Raw genomic sequence first — 19,724 nt, forward strand, 5'->3', positions numbered from 1 at the left:
GTGGCATTTGATTTTGTTGCAATATAGTCTTTATTCCATGGCACCATGTTTTCTTTCCGAAACAATTCTTGTCTTAGGAGAACATGTGTTAAGAACGTCTATCGACCTGCATATTTACAAGTCGATTCCAAAAAAGTAAAATGTTAATGCAACGTCTGTTGTTAGTGGAAAATCAATCCATATCACCATTTATTGCTTATATATGTGCAAATTTATGCACAGTCATATAATTGGCGACGCCGGTGAGCGGCGTCGTCTCTTATGGAATGCTTTATATTTTGGCCTATGGAAGGAGCTGTTATTATAAGCAGTTGATGTCATGTTGTGTTAATTTGTTTTATTTTGATAAGTAAAAATCAAGTGAAGAAATATGTTGTTATATTTGTATTTAATAACTTCATGTTAAAAGCATGTGCATTATGATATTATTTTCACGAAATTGCAGGCTCAGTTTAACGTTCTGTTTTGCGTCATATCGATTTTGTTATAATATTTAAAGCCCCTAATAGAGGAAGGGTAATCTCTTACAGGAACAACACATGAATAGTACATTTTAGTAAATGTGTCAAAGCAAACATCTGTATAATTAAGTACTTAAAATCACCTACTGCTCGGTCGCCAGATTAAGAGAACATTTCGGCACTTTGAGTATCATCGAAGTGCCCTTGTAAATTGACACAAATATATTTATACATATCCGTAAACAAAACAAATAAAGCTTAAGTTACCTTATTTCTGAAATGGGCAACCTTTGACTTTTCATTATCAATAATAAATCACCATTTCCGACACCATTCATGAACATTATCTAACACGTCTTGCATATCCTGTTTATTCTGAGACAACAATAATATGTCATCAGCATAAAACAAACAACAAAGTATATCATTATTTAACTGTACAGCCTTGTGAAGCGTCTTTAAACCTTCAGCGATACTGTTTATGAAGTACGCAAAATTGTTGGTGATCCGCTGTCACCTTGTATACGTTAGCATACCGTTTAACTAAACTACACAAGACTATGCATCCGTCAAAATAGCCTTAAATGAGTTTTAAAGTTTTCCATTTAGACTATTATACAGAAATCTACACAAATGAATATCATTATTGACAAAGTCAATTTCCTTTAAATATCAGTGAAAGTTCCAAATGTATCAAGTTTTTGCAAATGTCTATTTCAAATAAAAGTGCCTGAGATATAAACATGGTTCTCACTCAACTGTTTCGAACAAAGTCCTTTCTGCTGTCTATAGGTAACTTTTGATCGTCTGAATGTTTCTTTGTTTCACCGATTAGACTAAAGAATTGATGCAGGGAAATAACTTCAAAGTTATAGCAAGCGTTAAAACAGTCGTGTGGGACACTATTTTAGCAAACAACAGATTTTCCACAACTGAATATGACGTAAGAGTTTCAATCTTCATCAAAGAGGTCATTTAAAGCGTCAGAAATTTTGTCCTGAAGATCCCGGATCTTTAAATGAATGGCACCTCAAAGACAACAGCTTCCCTGTCAGATAAAATATAAATATAAATATGTGCGAGTAAATGAGCGTAAAAGTCTGTTGCGTTACTACCCCCCGCGCCATCCCCCCCCCCCCCCGATGAGTTTACAGGTGGTTAGTATATGGAGTAGACGACGATTTTATAATAATTAGATATGGTGTGAACAAGAATAACAATATTCCATCGTATGATTTGTCAATAACATCAACAATAATATCATCAAAAAAACACGGAAATTCCAACACCCCCTTTGGTTGCATTAAAAGGAGTCAACATGTTGTTATGTTAATAAAATCGGTAACCTACAGATCAATATTTTATGTGTTTTTAAATAAGTTTTATTTATACAAATTATGCCAGATTTCATATGCAATAATATTTTTGATGGAATGAGTATTCATTTATGTCCAACCATCAACATTTAAAGTGGATACATATTAAATGTAATGTTCGATAAAACGGAAGCTGGCTTATACAATGGGTCCTATTGATATGGGGTCGACTGACGTTTTCTTTACGATGCGTCCCTTTCCAATTACACGGTATTAATTATCATTTGCAATTCCGACGGTAAAGTAACGTTTGTTGTGAGTTATTTCCCGTAATTCATACACACGTTTGTATTTTAATTTCAGGATTCATCTTTGTATGGAGTACCTCGATCTTTTGCTCAATATTGTCAAATTTAAAACAGTTTTCAATAACGGGGTTTTTAAAGTATTCCTTCCATCGGCTAGCGTCAGTTATTTTCACTTTGCTTGATATATCACTGACCGGAGCAGAGATCCGTCACACGGTTGTTTCCCTGTGTGCAACAATAAATTAGTAGCAATTATCGTGATGTCACATTTATTGACCGTTTCATTTTACTCCAAGCCAGAAACAGATTATAGTGATTTTAGATAAGCTTCTAAGTCAGCTTGTTAAAAGTACTTCTATTATTTCATAAAACGTTCTATTACACTGCAATCTTCACTATCAGCCACTTTTTATACTTTGTATAGTGGACTTATCCCATCGGGATATTCTCTCGCTTCCTTTTTCCTAAATTTGAACGAGTTTCACTCATGATAATTAATAGCATTCAATTTTGAAACAACTTAAAATCAACAAAAAAGTATTTATTGATAATCCAACAGTCTATAATCACTCCTGTTTCTTTGATTTTATCCACATCTGCGGATGTTTCAAAATTCTAAATTTTACCAGTTCATGTTAAATGTTGAATTCTGCTTAAGCCGGTGCTAGGGGGCGTGGACGGTAACTTGCACTTTCCAGTACCGTCAATGAACAGGCTCAATCAAACCGAGCCTGCAACATTTTCAATTTTGCCGTGTTGGGCTTTCTTTAGGGATTCTGTATTTATCTATTTTACAATTAAAAAGTTTTAACAACCATTGACTTCGAGCATGCGCATCATTTTTCGAATAACAGATGAGGGAAAACTACCTATTAGACTCAGAGTCCATTTTGACAATGCAAATGTTTTAAACAATTTCATAATGGTTTAACAATTTAAAGTCAATCAAATTTTGGCAGGCGGATATGGATTATCATCAGGAAGATCATTTAGACCAACTAGCAAGAATGGAATTTGGGACAAAGAAGAAGCATTTCGAACGTATATTTCGGACCAAACAGGCAATAGAAGCATTACACATTATCCTTTAGTGTTTTCTATCATTTAGTAATATTTCAATTGTAAATAATATCTTGATTTTATATGATATATATCCTTTCAAAATAAAGTAATGTAATCATTTTCTATTAGATAAACTGTATTGTTTTTGTTTTTTTTTTCTAAATTATTATCTAATATATACATTTCGTATTCAACAGCCATTACCAACACAACCCATGACAACGAAATGTGAACAAACAAATTCAGGTTTTATACTTATAATTTTATAATTTATAAGTAATGTAAGTTCCTTCACTTAAAAAAATATATTTCCATTTCTTATATTGTGGACTTTCTTATTGTTTAGTGTCTTACTTTAATGATTTTACATAATTATCCTAACAGAGAAAGTTTTGATGTTTTAAAGTCATTGACTCCGTAAAAAGGATTTAAATATATTTCTATATTAACGATGTAAGATTGTTTTTATGACATATTTGCGTTGTTGTTTTTTTCCTAACAGATGAATCGGTTTCAAAGGCATATGATTCCAAAAACCAGACAGCAGAAACCATCAGGTTGGGATAAACTTACTGTTTGTTGTGTTTCAAAACTGTTTATAATACGGTCGCTTTAAAATATAAACAAAGTCAAATTTCAAATATATTGAATTAATAAATACTTACAATAAATGATGAATTTTTGATTTAAAATCGATTAATAATATTTAAATTAATATCTGTATTAATTTAATAAGTTTATTTTTAGCTCACCAGAACCAAATGCATTCTTCGGTACTCTTTCATTGCTTGTAATAATTTGATTAGGCCATTTTAGGGGCCACTAAAGTTAAAACTAGTAAAAACCTTTGAACATCATTTTCTACTAAGATAATTGATACATGACCATCAAACTTTGTAGCATTCTTAGGTAGTCTTTTATCAAGATTGCTGATATTAATTTGATTGGCCCCGTTAAATCCCCCATGTCATGGCATTTAATCAAATTATTGTTAAAACAATAGATATTTTATGTTTATTATTGATATAGAAAGTAATGGCAATGGATAATTTCCAACACTGAAAAGCAGTTATTTCTGGTGAGCGACTCAGGGCCATGATGGTCTTCTTGTTTATATTTATTTTTTACATTTTGAAATGAATAATTGTTATGATAACGTTCACATTCGGTTGCAACAACACTGGTACATTGTATTAGAAAAGTGTGCTCCTAGTGTTCAATTATCTCTTTCATAACTTCAAAACATAAATGTTTTATTATTATCTAAAATATAATTCTGATTAAAACATTATATTAAAGGCCGTTAAAACCACCGAAAGCACCGAAACCGCCGATACCGCCGAAACCACTTACTAGGAATCACACACTAAGGACATCGAGGTAGCTTATATTGATTTCAAATTTTATGTTATATACAAACGAAAGCAATCTGGTACATATATAATACAAACATTTTGCAAAGAAATTAACGTCATCATTGTACCGTTTCATGTCCACACACACTTTAAGTGTAGAATTTCAAACGCCTTATGTTTTAAATAGATTAGATCGAAGCAGATAATACTTATCAGTCTCTATTTTATCTATATAAAATTATATACGTTGGTTTATTCATTTATGTTTTGTTTTGTTTTTGTTTTTTTCAACGTTTGTGAAAATTCCGGTAAGTTGACGTTTTAATCTAACTTATTTTGAAAGACGTAACAAAATGAAAGGCTGTTAAATTCAACAAATAGTGCATATACGCGTCAAGAAAGTTTGGCATTTTTGTAAAGGTAATTTATATATACTACGACGGCAATTAGAATGATAACTATTAAAGTATATTGTCACTGTGAGTAAATAAATCAAGGTGGCAATAGTATTGGCGCCGGTTTAGGGCCATGACTGCGCATGCTCGGCGCCAAATTGGATTCTATAGTTAGAATAACATCATTGTTCTATTTTTATTTTAGAATGTGATCATCAGTTTTTTTAGAAATATATTTTTAATCTCCCAGAAGTATACGGAGCTGACTTGTATACTCGATTTAGGGCTTGAATCGTAGACATTGTAGGTCAGGTCCTCGGCCCTAGATGGAGAGATAATTACCATCATTACAGATAAAAGAAAAGTTTGTAAATAGAAACATGCTTAACATTCTAATTTATAAATTAAAAAATACAAATAGTTTTTTAATATGTTCAAAATAAATAATATTTATACATTTGTAAAATATAACTTGTTTACCTACCTACATCTAGTAAGGAAATGACTGTAATAGCGTAACGTCCTTGTGGACAGCGCATGTGCCGATTTATTTTTAGTGCTGTATTTTACAATCAGCCCCCCACACACACGCGGGTATCAATGAAAGAAAAAGGCATTAGAACAGTCGCAACTTAGTCTAGATTCACAATACCTAGCGGAAATATGGTGAACAAAAACCCTTTATCCTTTGTTACTTAATATAGCTTTTCATTATCGACCAACACAAATGATGAAAACAAATTATTATCCTTTCAAACGCAGCGACCTTGAAGTACCGGCGTCGCTTAGTCTAGATTTACAATACATAGCGGAACTAGTTTGAGCAAAAACTCTTTATCCTTCGTTACTAAATACATGTATAGCTTTTCATTAATCAAAGTTTGGTCCGCTCATCACAAAAGACGAAAAAAAGTCATTAAATGGCATCGAGGCGTAAATGGTTTACTTGGGGCGTGTCGGACAAAGTAATCTAATCGCGTTCATCAAACAACATTGACAGATAAAAAGCCAGTACAACAGTTAAAAATTACATTTTTGTACATGGATGGAAAGTTATAAGATTTTTTTCAGCTAAACATGCATAAAATTTTAACAGAAAAATGCGGGTTTTTTTTTGTCTTTTGTGACACATTTTACGATATACATTTTGATTTTTTTCGCATACAAAGCAATCAAATCGCGTTTATAGAACTACCATAAGGCTTCGAAATAAACCCTAGGTTCTTGATTCGATTTTTAGCCGTTCTCGAGTTATGGCCCTTTAGCGGTTTTTAAAGCATTTTTTCAAAGTCCGTATAACCATTAGATGTATGTACTAATAAAAAGATTTTTGCGAGTAAATACAGAAAATGTATTATTATATTAATCTTTCTTTTACCGTTTTTGAGATAGGAGAGTTTGAATATGGCAGACAAAATCACTCATGTGTAAAATGACGATTCTCCGCTTTTTTCCGGTCATAACATGGGCATGTTGCATATCAAACGAAAGGTTTTGACAAATGCTACAAGCACAAACAAACATACCGCAAGTAAACCATTTACGCCTCTGTCAATACCATTTAATGACTTTTTCTAACATTGATGGATGGCCGTATAATGCTTTTCGGGGACATCAAACACGATTAATTGGCCGTCAATTCTATTAATCTTTTGTGATAAGCGGACCAAACTTTGATTAATGAAAAGCTATATTTAGTAATGAAGGATAAAGTGTTTTGTTGTACATAGTCCCGCTAGGTATTGTGAACATTGTGAGCGGCGACTGTACTTAATGTCCAATGCTCTTTCTTTCATTGACATCCGCCTGGGGCTGATGAAATAGCTCCTGCTGATTGTGAAATACCGCGACTAAAATAGATCGGCACATGCACAGTCTACAAGGAAGCTACGCCATTACAGTCATTTCCTTACTAGATGTAGGTAAGTAAACAAGTTATATTTTACAAATGTATAAATTTTATTTATTTTGAACATACTTAAAACTATTTGTAATTTTAAATTTATAAATTAAAATGTTAAGCACGTATCTATTTACAGACATTTCTCTTTTATCTGTAATGATGGTATTATCTCTCCGTCTAGGGCCAAGGACCTGACCTACAATGTCCTCGATTCAAGCCCTTAATCGAGTATACGAGTCAGCTCCGTATACTTCCGGGGGATTATAAAGAGATTTCTAAAAAAAGACGGATTATCATATTCTAAAAAATAGAACGATAATGTCATTCTAACTATAGAATTCAATATGGCGTCGCGCATGCGCAGTCGTGGCCCTTAACCGGCGCCCATACTACTGGTGATGTAAAACGTATTGAATGGGTTTCGACTTATATACGGTAGCATGAACTCAAATTATTCTGTACGGACCAAGAAAAAGTCATCGAGACATTGATATATCAGACACATCAAATTCGTGTGACATACATGTTTTTTTATAAATTTAAACATGTACACATCTGTATAAATACCATTTAGAGAAATAATCGGGACACTTATTCAACTTACAAATATCAAATACAATCGACAAATCAAAATTCGTGAACTTGACATTAGATAAAACTGTAACGAAAGGAGTTTTAGAGTAAGTCTATAGTATCTAGATTTATATGACATATTGTATCAAACACTTAATGTCAATATCGTATTTTAAATAACAAAAGAAACAGTTTACAAGTGAATAAAGTAGACTACCTTAAATAACATTTCAGCAGTCAAATATATCTAAACTATTTCTTTACAATCAATGACAGCAATTCATCTTAATAGCATCTTTGTAGCAAATTTCCTGTGCTTTGGCAAATGTACTGTCAATTGAAAATATACTTATGGTCGTGTGCTAAATCTAGGGGTTCTATTTTTTATTTCCAATTACTTTATTTATTTCTTTTCTTTCTGTTGTCTTAATAAAAATGAACCCATCAGATTAATTTAGCCAGGAAAAAGTCTTTATACTTAATGAAATGATAAAATAATGTATGTTTTATTTATTTATTATTTATTTATTTAAAATTGCTGAATCAACACAAATTGTACCTGATACTTTTATAGTTTAATAAAGTCTCACTACACGAGGACAGTATTTGATATGACAAAAGATCAATCAATATACTTTGGCGATTATTGAACATTCATGCAAATGCTAGTTGTATGTAAAATGACACACTTAAGTTAAACATTGTGTGAATGTTGTCTTTAAAATGTGTTTGATATACATGTAGTTACGTTTTCTTTACATTACGAACTTGTGTAAGTTGTTAACTGGGTGTAATTAATTCTTTCTTCAACATAATCATTCATATTCTTCTTACTTTTTTGAAGTACATTAATGATGTTTATCAAAAGGAGAATGCTACACGCTATATTGTATTATATATGACTGCTTTATGGCTGCCTGTTTTAAATATGAAAAACTTAATTTACATTGACTGAAGAAACTTTTTTGTATTACAAAATGTCGCAGTTCTGTTTTATAATACTTTGTTTATGTTATATGTGTTTAGTATAGGTTTGTCTCGAACATCTTAATGCATATGATATACACATCTCAGATACAATTAATCACATAAGCATGAAAAAGTGAATGAAATGGATTTTAAAATTATATTTCTAGGTGCTATTCGTCTCTAAAATCGCCAAAGAAACCCGAGAAAGGAACGACAACAACCAATGAATCGAGGTAGATAAATTTTAAAAAAGTATTATATTAGTTTAAACATATTTTATTTCTCAGAATATATAAACATGTTATAATTTACAATATACACAAAACAAATATTCTTTAAAAACAGGATAAAAATAAATGACAACGTGTCATGGGAAATTCTTCTCCTTAGTGTGTAATTGACAAATAACAGGCGCTTAAATCATGACATATTTAATAATCTGAGACTAATTTTATACAAAACAAAAATCATGAGTTTATATTAGGAAAAAGAAAACACAGAATCTGATATGTATTAAAATACTTCAAGAAACACAGTATAATTATGTTCCATAGAATACATTAGGAATGAATATATTATTGGTTCTAATAAGCATTTATATCAATATAAAAATCTGGAAACAAAGCGATCGCTCAGAAGCATTAATCACAACAAAATTACAAGAGAATTGCAGACTCGAAAAGATTAAGTATGTACATGAGGGATAATGAATACGTGCAACATCCCTCACGCCTCCTAGAACCGGCTTGAGCGATGCTCAAGTCTCATCACTTAATAGTGCTGACATCAATGATCCCGAAGGACCAGAAAAATATAACTGAAGTGAAGTACGGGCAACTTTTTACAGCTACCGCACAAGACTTGACAACTACTGTTGTGAAGTACAAAATAGAATTGTATTTGAAAAAGAACACTAAAAGATAAAAAGGTAGTGAAGAAGGGGAAAGATTAATAACGAGGTGTATAGAAATAGGATGATTAAGTGTTTAGGTGTTAAATGAATATTTTTGTCTCTTGGATGTAAGACTGTACGATGTATGATCAAAAAGTTCTCGGCCCGATATACCTCCAACCACTGACATAAACACACGATGCGTCGATATCTTAAACTTATTGAAGATAACTGACCTAGTTACGCACGGTTTTACACAGTTTAAGTTACATATAAATACTTTGATCGGAAGATGGGTGTGTCATGTAGACCAAATGGAGAAAGTTGAAATCATAGCCGTTATTAAGTACCTCTGTCAGACATCCCAGAAAGGGATGTCTCCCAAGAAAATCAATTAATACTTGATGGATACTTTTGGGAAGGAGTCCCCTTTAGAACTTGGAAAAATGCGCTGCTGAATATTTAAGGGGCAGGGAGGGCATTGAAGATGATGAGCGGCCTGGGCGGCCAAAAGAAGCCACACACGAAGAAACTGCCGAAGCTGTGCACGATCTGGTCATGTGCGACAAAAGGCGAGACCTGCGAAGCATTGGTAGGGAAGTGGATATAAGCTTGGTTCAGTTCAAGCAATTCTGGCTTATGTCTATGGCATGTCAAAGGCTTTCGCTAGGTTTGTCCTCAGACAGTTGACTGACGACCAGAAACAGATCAAGCTTGACAAATCAAGATACCTTTTGTCTTGCGACGAGGATGAACCTGATTTTTATCTACCGGATCGTAACTCAGGGTGAAACATTGGTCCATCACTTTGATTTGAAAAAAATAACAACAGGGCATGCATTGCATGCACCCTAGTTCACCCCCACCGAAAAATTTCAAGAGGGTACCATCAGTAGGGAAAATAATGTCTTCAATGTTTTGGGATAGTCAGCGGGTAATCATGATTGACTATCTTGAGCAAAGTCGTACCACAAACGGTACGTACTATGCAGACGAATTGAGCCGTCTGCGTTAAGAAATCGCGCGTAAAAGGAGGGACAAACTGACTCAAGGCGTTTTGCTCATGCACGACTATGTGCCCAAGTTGCAATTGCTGCTGTAACTAATTGCGGCTTTGAAATTCGATCCCATTCCCCATATTCTCCGTACCTGGCCTCTCTGACTTCAACCTGTTTCCAAAACATAAGCCAAGCTTCGTGGTAGACTATTTGGAAGCAATTAATGTTTCATGGAGGCGGTCAATGAGTACTTTTAGGACCAAAATAGAGAGTTCTATTTTGAAGGGTTAAATAAATTGGAGCACAGGTGGACAAAGTGCATTAATGAAGAGGGCGATTATATTATAAAGGAAAACCATATTTGAGTTCTCTGACTACCGGAAGTACATCGAGCCGAGAACGTTTTGATCAATCCTTGTACGTGTGAAATATTTGTCATTCGTTTGGTCAGAAAAGTATCATATTCAATATGAAATTATGATAATTGTGCGTCTCATTAAATGCTCCATTGCATATTGTTTGTCAATACAATTCAAAAAAGGGAAAACTTCTAAAATAATAAGAAAACCCCAATAAAGTAATAAAGTACAAAATGTCCTCAAAATATCATATAAAGATATACGCCGTTGCAATGACCGGCAATAGAAGGTGTCAACGTTTTAATCAATTAAAGCATTTATTAATAAATATTTTAATATTCACGATATAAAACTGTAGCGAGATGAGCGCAGGACTCACTGACAATCCACATTTGTTGTAATAAACTGCATATCATTTGATGAAACAATGTGATTGAATCTGTCATGACTCGGACGGTATACAAAGTATATAATAAAGGAAGAATATCTATTTCTGAGAAGCTAAATATTGATGTTTGCAGATTTGATTTGAGAAGGACTAAATCGTTTTATTTTGGCAGGTTAATGACGTACAAAAATATAATATTTGGTTACCAAATTTTGGCAAGACATATAAACAATTACACATTTAAATTATAAAATAATATATGAAAATAATTATGATATCTTGGGAACCGTCAAACAAATGTAACGTAACGTCAAATATTTATAAATGCAACTATTTTCACCATACATATTACATAATTAAGATAATTAAGTCGCTGATTGAGGAAACACAAATCTCTGACAAAGTTCCCTCTCTGACAAGATTCCCTCCGTCCATAAATTCCTTTTTTATGTGCTATAAACTGCATTTAAATTGCTTGACTATGAAAAAAGTTATGCCGATACAAAGTTACCCTACCCTCATCGAACAAATTGTCACAATTCGGCTGTTCGCTCTTACAATTTTACATTTAACACTTAATGATTGCATAACACACAAATATCGCGCCAAAGGTGGTCACAAGACGCGGTAACATATCCGCATATTAAAGTTACTTAAATAAATATGTAAAAATATTTTGCCGTCGGCCTAAAAATCAAACATTCTACAGTTTCATTTACCTGTTTAATAGTATTGTTGTCAACCTCATACAATATTGTTCATAAATAAGGATTTTAAACGGGAAACCCCACGGTACCACTAAAGTTCGTATACGAATTATAACATGCAAATGAAGACTATATTGAGCTCGTGTATGCGCTATGTCACAGTTTTATAGTTGCTATCCGAACACAGCAAATGTGATATTTTCTTGTGCAAACACACTTTAACCGTTTAAGCTTCACGGTGCACTAAACCTGGGGTTCAGTAAAAGTAATAATCTCGTCAAAAGATTAAATTTGTATGAAAACATCCGTTACAATGCGGAAATATACGGTTAAATTAGGACTGCTACTTCATGATTGTTGATTTAATATTGATGTACGGATGATCCGAAGGCGGAGTTTCTCATGAAAACAGAAATTGTATTTCCCATTTCGCCACAATGAGGTTACCTATTTTTATGCTAATAAAACTCATTTTGGTTGTTTGGACACCAAAATAAGACCTGGAGTCGATATAAAACCCAATTTATTAATGAAATGTCGCTATTTAGTTTTTTATGAAATTAATTTAATGTAACTTTAAAGTAAAAACTTTTTAGAAATTTGTCAGGGACACCTGACCACCAGTCATATAGACGTTCACTGTAAAAAATGTTGTCTGTTTCTTTTGCCATTGTAAGAAAACAAGGTTGAATGTACAGCAAGTTCTTGAATCCGTACAAAAGTCCAAAGACTCAATGCAATGTCTATCAGAAATTATTATTTCACACATTATGGATATTATCGGCAGCTTCATTGTTTTCACCTTCCCCATGGCCGTGCGATTGGCCGCTATGTTTGATTATTTATGTTACATCTTGGCCGACAATTTCTTTATTTATAAAAAAGAAATCTGAATGATTGGTAAACTATACAATGTTTTATTATTCATACAAATGTGCAGGATTTGTATGATACAATCATGTATAACAAGTAGTATCGACTAAAACAAATAAACCGGTAATACACAGAAATATGGAATTTCCCTCATTGATAAACAGGGGGCGGGTGTTGATCGATAATTGGCAGGTTACGCGCATGGCAGATAATAATGGTATAGGTGCCGTATTAAAACGTTTAAAAACATAGTTTCTGAAATAACAGCTTCTAAAATTAAATCACGAATGTGTTCAGAAAAGGATGATTAAAGCACTAAGCAAAAAATCTCATTTTAGGTATTTTAGTAATAATTGGCAACAATATCACCTTAACAATTCTTTGTTTATTACCACATACGAGTATGATACCTGGTAATATTCAGTTTCAAAATCTTACTACACGATAAATGTAGTTGGTATTTGACAGGGTCAGTAAATATTCGTTTGCCATACCTTGAAAACATTTGCCATTCATTCAATGTAGTGGATCTCATCAAGTCTTAAAATTCGATAGTCACAGTTTAAAAAAGAAATTCTTTAATCAGGGTAGTCAAAATGGGTATGGCGGGGTAAAATTTCATTCATATTTCAAATATCTTGGAAGCGACAAGTTTGATTGTGTATGGTTTGTAAACTAAATGTTTTTATTTGTTTCTTAAAAAATATCAAAAACTATTTGTAATAATTGGATAATATTAGAAATTGTTAAAAGTTCCCAGCATACGTCAAAGACCGAGCAGTAAAATATGTACATTGTATATCTTAATTTGCATACAGGTATAAAATGCAAATACAACCCAAATATTTTAGCATTTTAAAGTTCTTTACTGTGGCAATTAGAAGACTAAGAATATTTGAATGAAAACAATTATCAACAGGAAAATAGTACAAAGTACAATTTAATAAGCTTACCAAGAAAGAATCCAAGTAGATTGATTAGAGAAAGAATATACACACTTTATAGTCGAACAATTTGAAGCGATATGGATTGTTTTTACATGTTTTTCATAAAATGGAAAAAGTCGAATACTAGTAATTAGAATAACCATTGTTTCAAAGCAACTCAATTTCTGTACACCATTATCAAAATTATCAAATTTGAATATTTTTTTACAAATTCAGATTCCATGTACTGGAAAACAATTTTGAACGGGAATTATGCGAACAAGTGACAGAGATATCGTCTAGAAAGGGCCGGTATGTCAGTCAGAGTTATTATACAAGAACATCAATCATAATTGTTTCTTTCTTCTTCAATTTATCAATGAATATAAATCAACACGATTGTTGTAAATTACTGCATCAATTGATTTGTTTAATTTTGAAAACACTATAATATAAACAGTTTTCATTGTGATAAACAGTTCCGCTTCAATTTTTCTCTATCAGCTCTATCAGCTATTAAAGTCTTATAGACTTTTAAAAATTATTTCTCAATGTTCAACTTTATTTTTGTTTTATGTCATTTACTTATTTTATTGATTAAATTGTTTTGATACGTCTATTCACAGCAAATGGTCTCCAGATAATCTTGAGGTATTTAAACACCCTTTGCCTTTGATCAGTACCGAAAGTGTACAAAGTGAAGACGGCAAAGAAGAAAAAATAATTTTAAAAAGCGAAAATGAAGTATTTGAACAAATAAAACAGATTGATTTGCCATTGGTTGTTGTAGCCGTGGTAGGTCTATACAGAAGTGGCAAATCTTATTTGATGAATCGTTTAGCAAAGTCTACTAAAGGTAATATATAATACTTTTTTATCATGTTATGAAGTAAAATAATACTTGATAATTTTCAGCGTAGCCGGGCTATATTTGAATGCCGATGAGAATAATAGTCAATAACTGAATGTAATTATCAACTGTAATAAATTCTGTCATTTCTAATATTGCTTCTTTAGGAGATGCCAGTTAATGATGCATACATGTGTTAAAATTTGACAAAATTTAAGAAATGATACAGAAATAAATTTCAAAAATGAGACTGTGACATGATGATGCAAGGACGTCAAGAAGCAGAACACATTGCGTAGGATTACAATACCTAGAAAATTACCTAAAATCATATAAAACATGAAATAAATAGAAAATATGTTGTTTTACATGCACGATTGCCATTTATTTCACTCGTGAACAACATCTATCATATCTTACAAGCAGAAGAAACAAATATCCACTGTATTTGTGAACGAACTATTATATGTGAAAGTTAATAGTAGGACAACAATAAACTGTCTAAACAGTATGCTTTGATCCAATTAGTTTTTGTAATTATGATTTTTTTTTTATCAGAAAAGCTTATAACTTTGCCTTTCGGTTAAATAATATCTCTTAAACTTAAGGCTTTAAATATTTTTGTAACAATACATTAGGTGGTTTTGAATTGGGCAATACAATTCAATCGAAAACTAAAGGTATTTGGGTATGGTGTAAAATGCATCCGACACAAAAGAACACAGTTTTGGTGCTTCTTGATACCGAGGGTCTTGGCGATGTCGATAAGGTACGTCTAATTTTTAATTGTGTTCTTTATTTATTGAAATGAGTTAGTTGAAAACAACAATTTAAAGGGCAATGTCATGTCAGTTGTACTATTTTCATTTTTTGATTTCTAATAGGCTCTAAGAATGTAAGACGGTAAGTGGCAAAACAAAATATTTACATTTTTGAACAGTTCTTTCACGTTTTGTTATAGTTTAAAGACACATATCAAAGTTACGCTGTTATAAAATTAATATAGGAATGTAAGAAACCCGAAGAAATATTTTCGGAATGTTTATTTCCATAAGAAGTAAGTAGATGATACCCATTGTACCTAAGTATGATGTCATCAAGATACAACATTAAATTGCTCTGAAAGATCAATATAACTTTTAAATTAAATAATTTTTAAGCACTTAGATAGTATAGCTTAAAAGTAAAACGCTTAATAAGATATTTGTTAGAAACTTTTTTTGTGTTTGGTCAGGATGTTATTGTTTACTTTCAGGATGATCAAAATCATGACAACACTATTTTTACTTTGGCGACTCTCCTTTGCAACTGCCTTGTTTATAACATACAGACAGCTTTCAATGGCGATGCTCTTTCTAAACTTACGTATCCTTAATATTTTATTATCAATAGAGAGTTTTCAAGAAAATATCACTTAAAATGTAAACATACAAAATTATTTGTCAAAATCAAATGTAAATAGCTAACAACAAGTAATATAAACGTATCAATTATGAATTGTTGTGCTTTTAAATTTCAAATCGAACTAACTCTTTATGGAATTATTGTCCCTCGCCTTTTCGAAGAAAAAGGCGGATATAGAAATAGGCTCCGTCCGTCTGTCCGTACATCCGCACTCACAGGAGAGTAATTATGTGGCTAGAATGACAATAGGTAACTCTTCTTTCTCTTTGACGTCATTCATTCCGTAATGATTTTATGTGGCTATTTTCTTTTTGTGGCTAAAAAGAACAATAGAGAGAACAATAGAGTAGCCACATAAGTACTGTCCTGTAAGAACGTCCGTCCGTCACACTTTCGTGTCCGGTCCATAACTGTCATTTATCAAAGTAATTTGAAATAACTTGGGATAAATACTTGTTATAAATAGACAATGTGTCATGCGCAACACCCAGACCCCTAACTTCAGGGGTAAAGGTCGCACTTGCTCATTCAACGTCAACATTGTCTATTTGAGGGTATATGTCGTGCCCGGTCTTTTACTTAATTTTGAAGGGATTTTGTAAATAATTGCTTCAATTGTTCACAGTAATGAGACGATGTGTCATGCACAACAACAGTAACCTACCTTTAAGGTCAAGGTCACACTTGGAGGTCAAAGATTAACATAGTCTATTAAAGGGTAAATTTTGTGTCCGGTCCATAACATTTTCATAGATCAAAGGATTTTGAAAAAACTTATCTCAAATAGTCACTATAATAAGACTATGTGTCATGCTCAACACCTGCATCCCTACCTCTAAGGTCAAGGCCACACTTAGAGGTAAAAATTAACATAGTCTGTTACTGTGTATATTTTGTGTTCCGTCCAAAACTTCTTCATGGATCAAGAGATTTTAAAAATACTTGGCATAAATAATTACATTAATCTGATGATATGTCAGGCGCAAAACATGTGTTCTTACCTCCAAGGTCACACTTAGAAGTCAACGAAAAACTTAGTCTGTTATGGGATTTATTTTGTGTCCGATCTCGTATAACCTCTTCAGAGTTCAAGGGATTTTGAAAATACTTGGCACAAATAGTTACATAGAAAGGACAATATGTCATGCACAACACCTGTACCCCTACTTCAAAGGTCAAGGTCATTGTTGGAATGGGAGAAAAATGCGTTGGTCTCTCGATTCAAATTTTCAAACCGTCAAATCTGCATATTTATGAGACAATATAGAGATAAATCTGCAGTTCTAGGTCTGAATAATATATGGCTAGATACAGGATCTGTTCCTTACAAGCAAAGCACTAAAATATCTTTTGATAATTAAACTACTTGTAGTATGGACCTGAATAAAAATCACCTACCCCTCTTCCAAAAAATAATCCTCCATCTTGAAAATTCTATACTGCAACCGGAAAACGTGATACTGTAACACGTTTCCTACGGTGAGTTGCCTGAATGATAAATATATCTTTTGTGACGATAGGTTTCTTGCATATTACAGTTGTTTTAAAGAAATCATGAAAACGTTTATTTTATGGTCATTGTAAATTGTATAGTGGAATTCTAAAGAAAATTCATGGAAATATTCACCACTATGAGAAGACGTGTTGCGCACAGAAACAGGTTTCTATGTCAAAGGTCAAGGTCACACTTAGAGGTCATTTAAAAATGCTTTTCAAGAGCAAAACATCTACAGGTATAGAGGGATTTCATAATATATTGGCAACTTTCAGGTTCTTGCAACAAAGGTTAATGTCACACATAGAGGTCAAAGTTCAAATAAAAATATGAAGATGTATATAGGGCCTATTTTGTCCGCATATATTGAGGGATTGTAGCACAAGTGGTCATTTTCCTGACAACGGTTGCAACACATGTAGTTTTGGTAAATATATGCCACGTAAATTATGTCACTAAATATGATAAAATATCCAGATCTTGTCTGGAGCATATCTCCTACATGCATCGAAGATTTTTAAAGTTACTTTACGAAACGTTCACCAACAAAAGACATATTGCTTCACGCATAATCAAGGTCTCTGGATCAAAGGTCAAGTTGTGACGTTAGGAAGATTAAGGAGTCTACAACCAAGGTCAAGGTCACACATAGGGGATTATTTAAGATGATACAATATACAGATATTTTCCAGAGTTTATCTAAAATATGCATGTAGGAATTTTAATGTTTCTGCCATGAGAAGTAGTGCCCTTTTTCATGGACCAGATTTCCAGCTTAAAGGTCAAGGTCCCTCATATCTATTTTGTAAAATGTTTGTCCGGAGTAAAGCCTCTGCATGCATTGTGGAATATTAATATTACTAGTACTTGACTTCACCTGTGATGCTGAGTATTGCACATTAAGGTCATGTCCATTTAGCCAAGGTCAAGATTACAAACAGAGGTATAACGTCAAACTATGTATAGGGACAATATCATGTCGTTTCTTAAAGAAGTGTATTCACTTACAAATTCAATAGTTACGGTACGATGTCGTTATTCTAGGATACAATAAATTAACACCGCTCATACATAATTCAAAGCACGTGACTTGTTTTACATGAGACTGAGGGACGTTTTTGTGTCGCCTCTACGGGGTTGTGGCGACATATAGGGATCACTTCTCCGTCGTTAGTCTGTCCGTCCGTCAATAAGCTTGTCCGGACTACTCCTCATACACTACTGGTGCAATTTCATCCAAACTTTACAGGAATGATCAGTACCAAGTATAGTTGTGCATAGTGTTAGCATTTTCCGGTTCAATGATTTTTGTAAGAGTTATGGCCCTTTAATAATTTTTATTTTTAAAGTTTGTCCGGACTACTTCTCTTATTCCACTGCTGCAATTTCAATGAAACTTTACAAGATTGATCTGTAGCTCAAGTTCATGCGCATATTTCACGGGTTTTCTGGTTGAATGATTTTTGGCCGAGTTATGGCTCTTTGATAAAAAGGTGTTTTTTTCTGTATGTTGCGAGATACCCAAAAGCTTGTCCGGACTACTCCTCATAAACTACTGGTGCAATCTTATCCAAACTTTACAGGAATGATCAGTACTAAGTCTAGTTGTGATCTGTCCGTCTGTTTTTCCGTCTGTCACAACACTTGTCCCCACTACTCCTCATAAACTACTTGGGCAATTTCATCCTAACTTTACAGGAATGATCAGTACCATGTCAAGTTGTGCATATAATAAGCTTTTTTATGGTTAGATGAATTTTGTCCGAGTTAAAGCCCTTTAATCATTTTTATTTCTGAAAGTTTGTCCGTACCACTATTGCAATTTCAGTGAAACTTTACAGGATTGATTGGTAGGTCAAGTACTTGTGCATAATAGACAAAAAAGCATTTTAGCCTGATTTTTTTTATCACATGCTGCATTTTGCTATGAACGAAGCTATCCGATTATGTGGTTCCCAAACTTAAAAGCGCTGCGCATTTTGCACACGGCAAAGCTGGGGCCACATAATCGGATAGCTTCGTTCATAGCCGTCTGGTCCATTGAATTTATCGAAAGTTTTTGTCGTTGAAAAAAAAACGGCGAGAATATTGATGTTTATTTCGGCTGTTGCGTTGTTTATATTACCGTTGAAGTTTAAAATTGACCATCATCGTGAAGAATTATATCTTCTGTGTCGATGGACCAAAGGATTTTGTGAAAATATTGGAAATGGATTAAAATACATGGTGATTATGACGGTAGGGGTGCGGATTTTTTCCGGCGAACATTTTTATCTTGTGTATTATTATAGATGTTGAAATATGATTTTTTTTCAAAACGGCATATATTAAGATTTTTTGATATATATGATTAGTACATGTCCTGGGATTGACAAATATGCATTTTATTTGGATTTTAAAGGCGTTTTGAGCTCCAAACCCCAAGTGTCTGTGTTCTAAGTAGCTGTAACAGTTGTATTTATTTATTTATTTTCGTCAAGGGGCAAATTC

The 19,724-nt window shown here is 32.9% G+C and overlaps 1 protein-coding gene across 1 annotated transcript in view; it reads left to right on the plus strand.

Moving 5' to 3' along the window:
• LOC132713234 (guanylate-binding protein 1-like) overlaps positions 1–19,724 on the plus strand; it is a 41,960-nt gene that overhangs the window by 13,289 nt on the left and 8,947 nt on the right. The window contains exons 3-11 of the mRNA XM_060695730.1: positions 3,045–3,146; positions 3,345–3,393; positions 3,650–3,704; positions 4,447–4,527; positions 8,510–8,575; positions 13,723–13,797; positions 14,112–14,341; positions 14,974–15,104; positions 15,591–15,700. Of these exons, the coding sequence (XP_060551713.1) occupies positions 3,045–3,146; positions 3,345–3,393; positions 3,650–3,704; positions 4,447–4,527; positions 8,510–8,575; positions 13,723–13,797; positions 14,112–14,341; positions 14,974–15,104; positions 15,591–15,700 (899 nt within the window). The remainder of the gene's footprint in view (positions 1–3,044; positions 3,147–3,344; positions 3,394–3,649; positions 3,705–4,446; positions 4,528–8,509; positions 8,576–13,722; positions 13,798–14,111; positions 14,342–14,973; positions 15,105–15,590; positions 15,701–19,724) is intronic.

The sequence above is a fragment of the Ruditapes philippinarum genome, unplaced genomic scaffold (assembly GCF_026571515.1).
Source record: "Ruditapes philippinarum isolate M1 unplaced genomic scaffold, ASM2657151v2 ctg217_1_1_1_1, whole genome shotgun sequence".
Classification (NCBI taxonomy): Eukaryota; Metazoa; Mollusca; class Bivalvia; order Venerida; family Veneridae; genus Ruditapes; species Ruditapes philippinarum.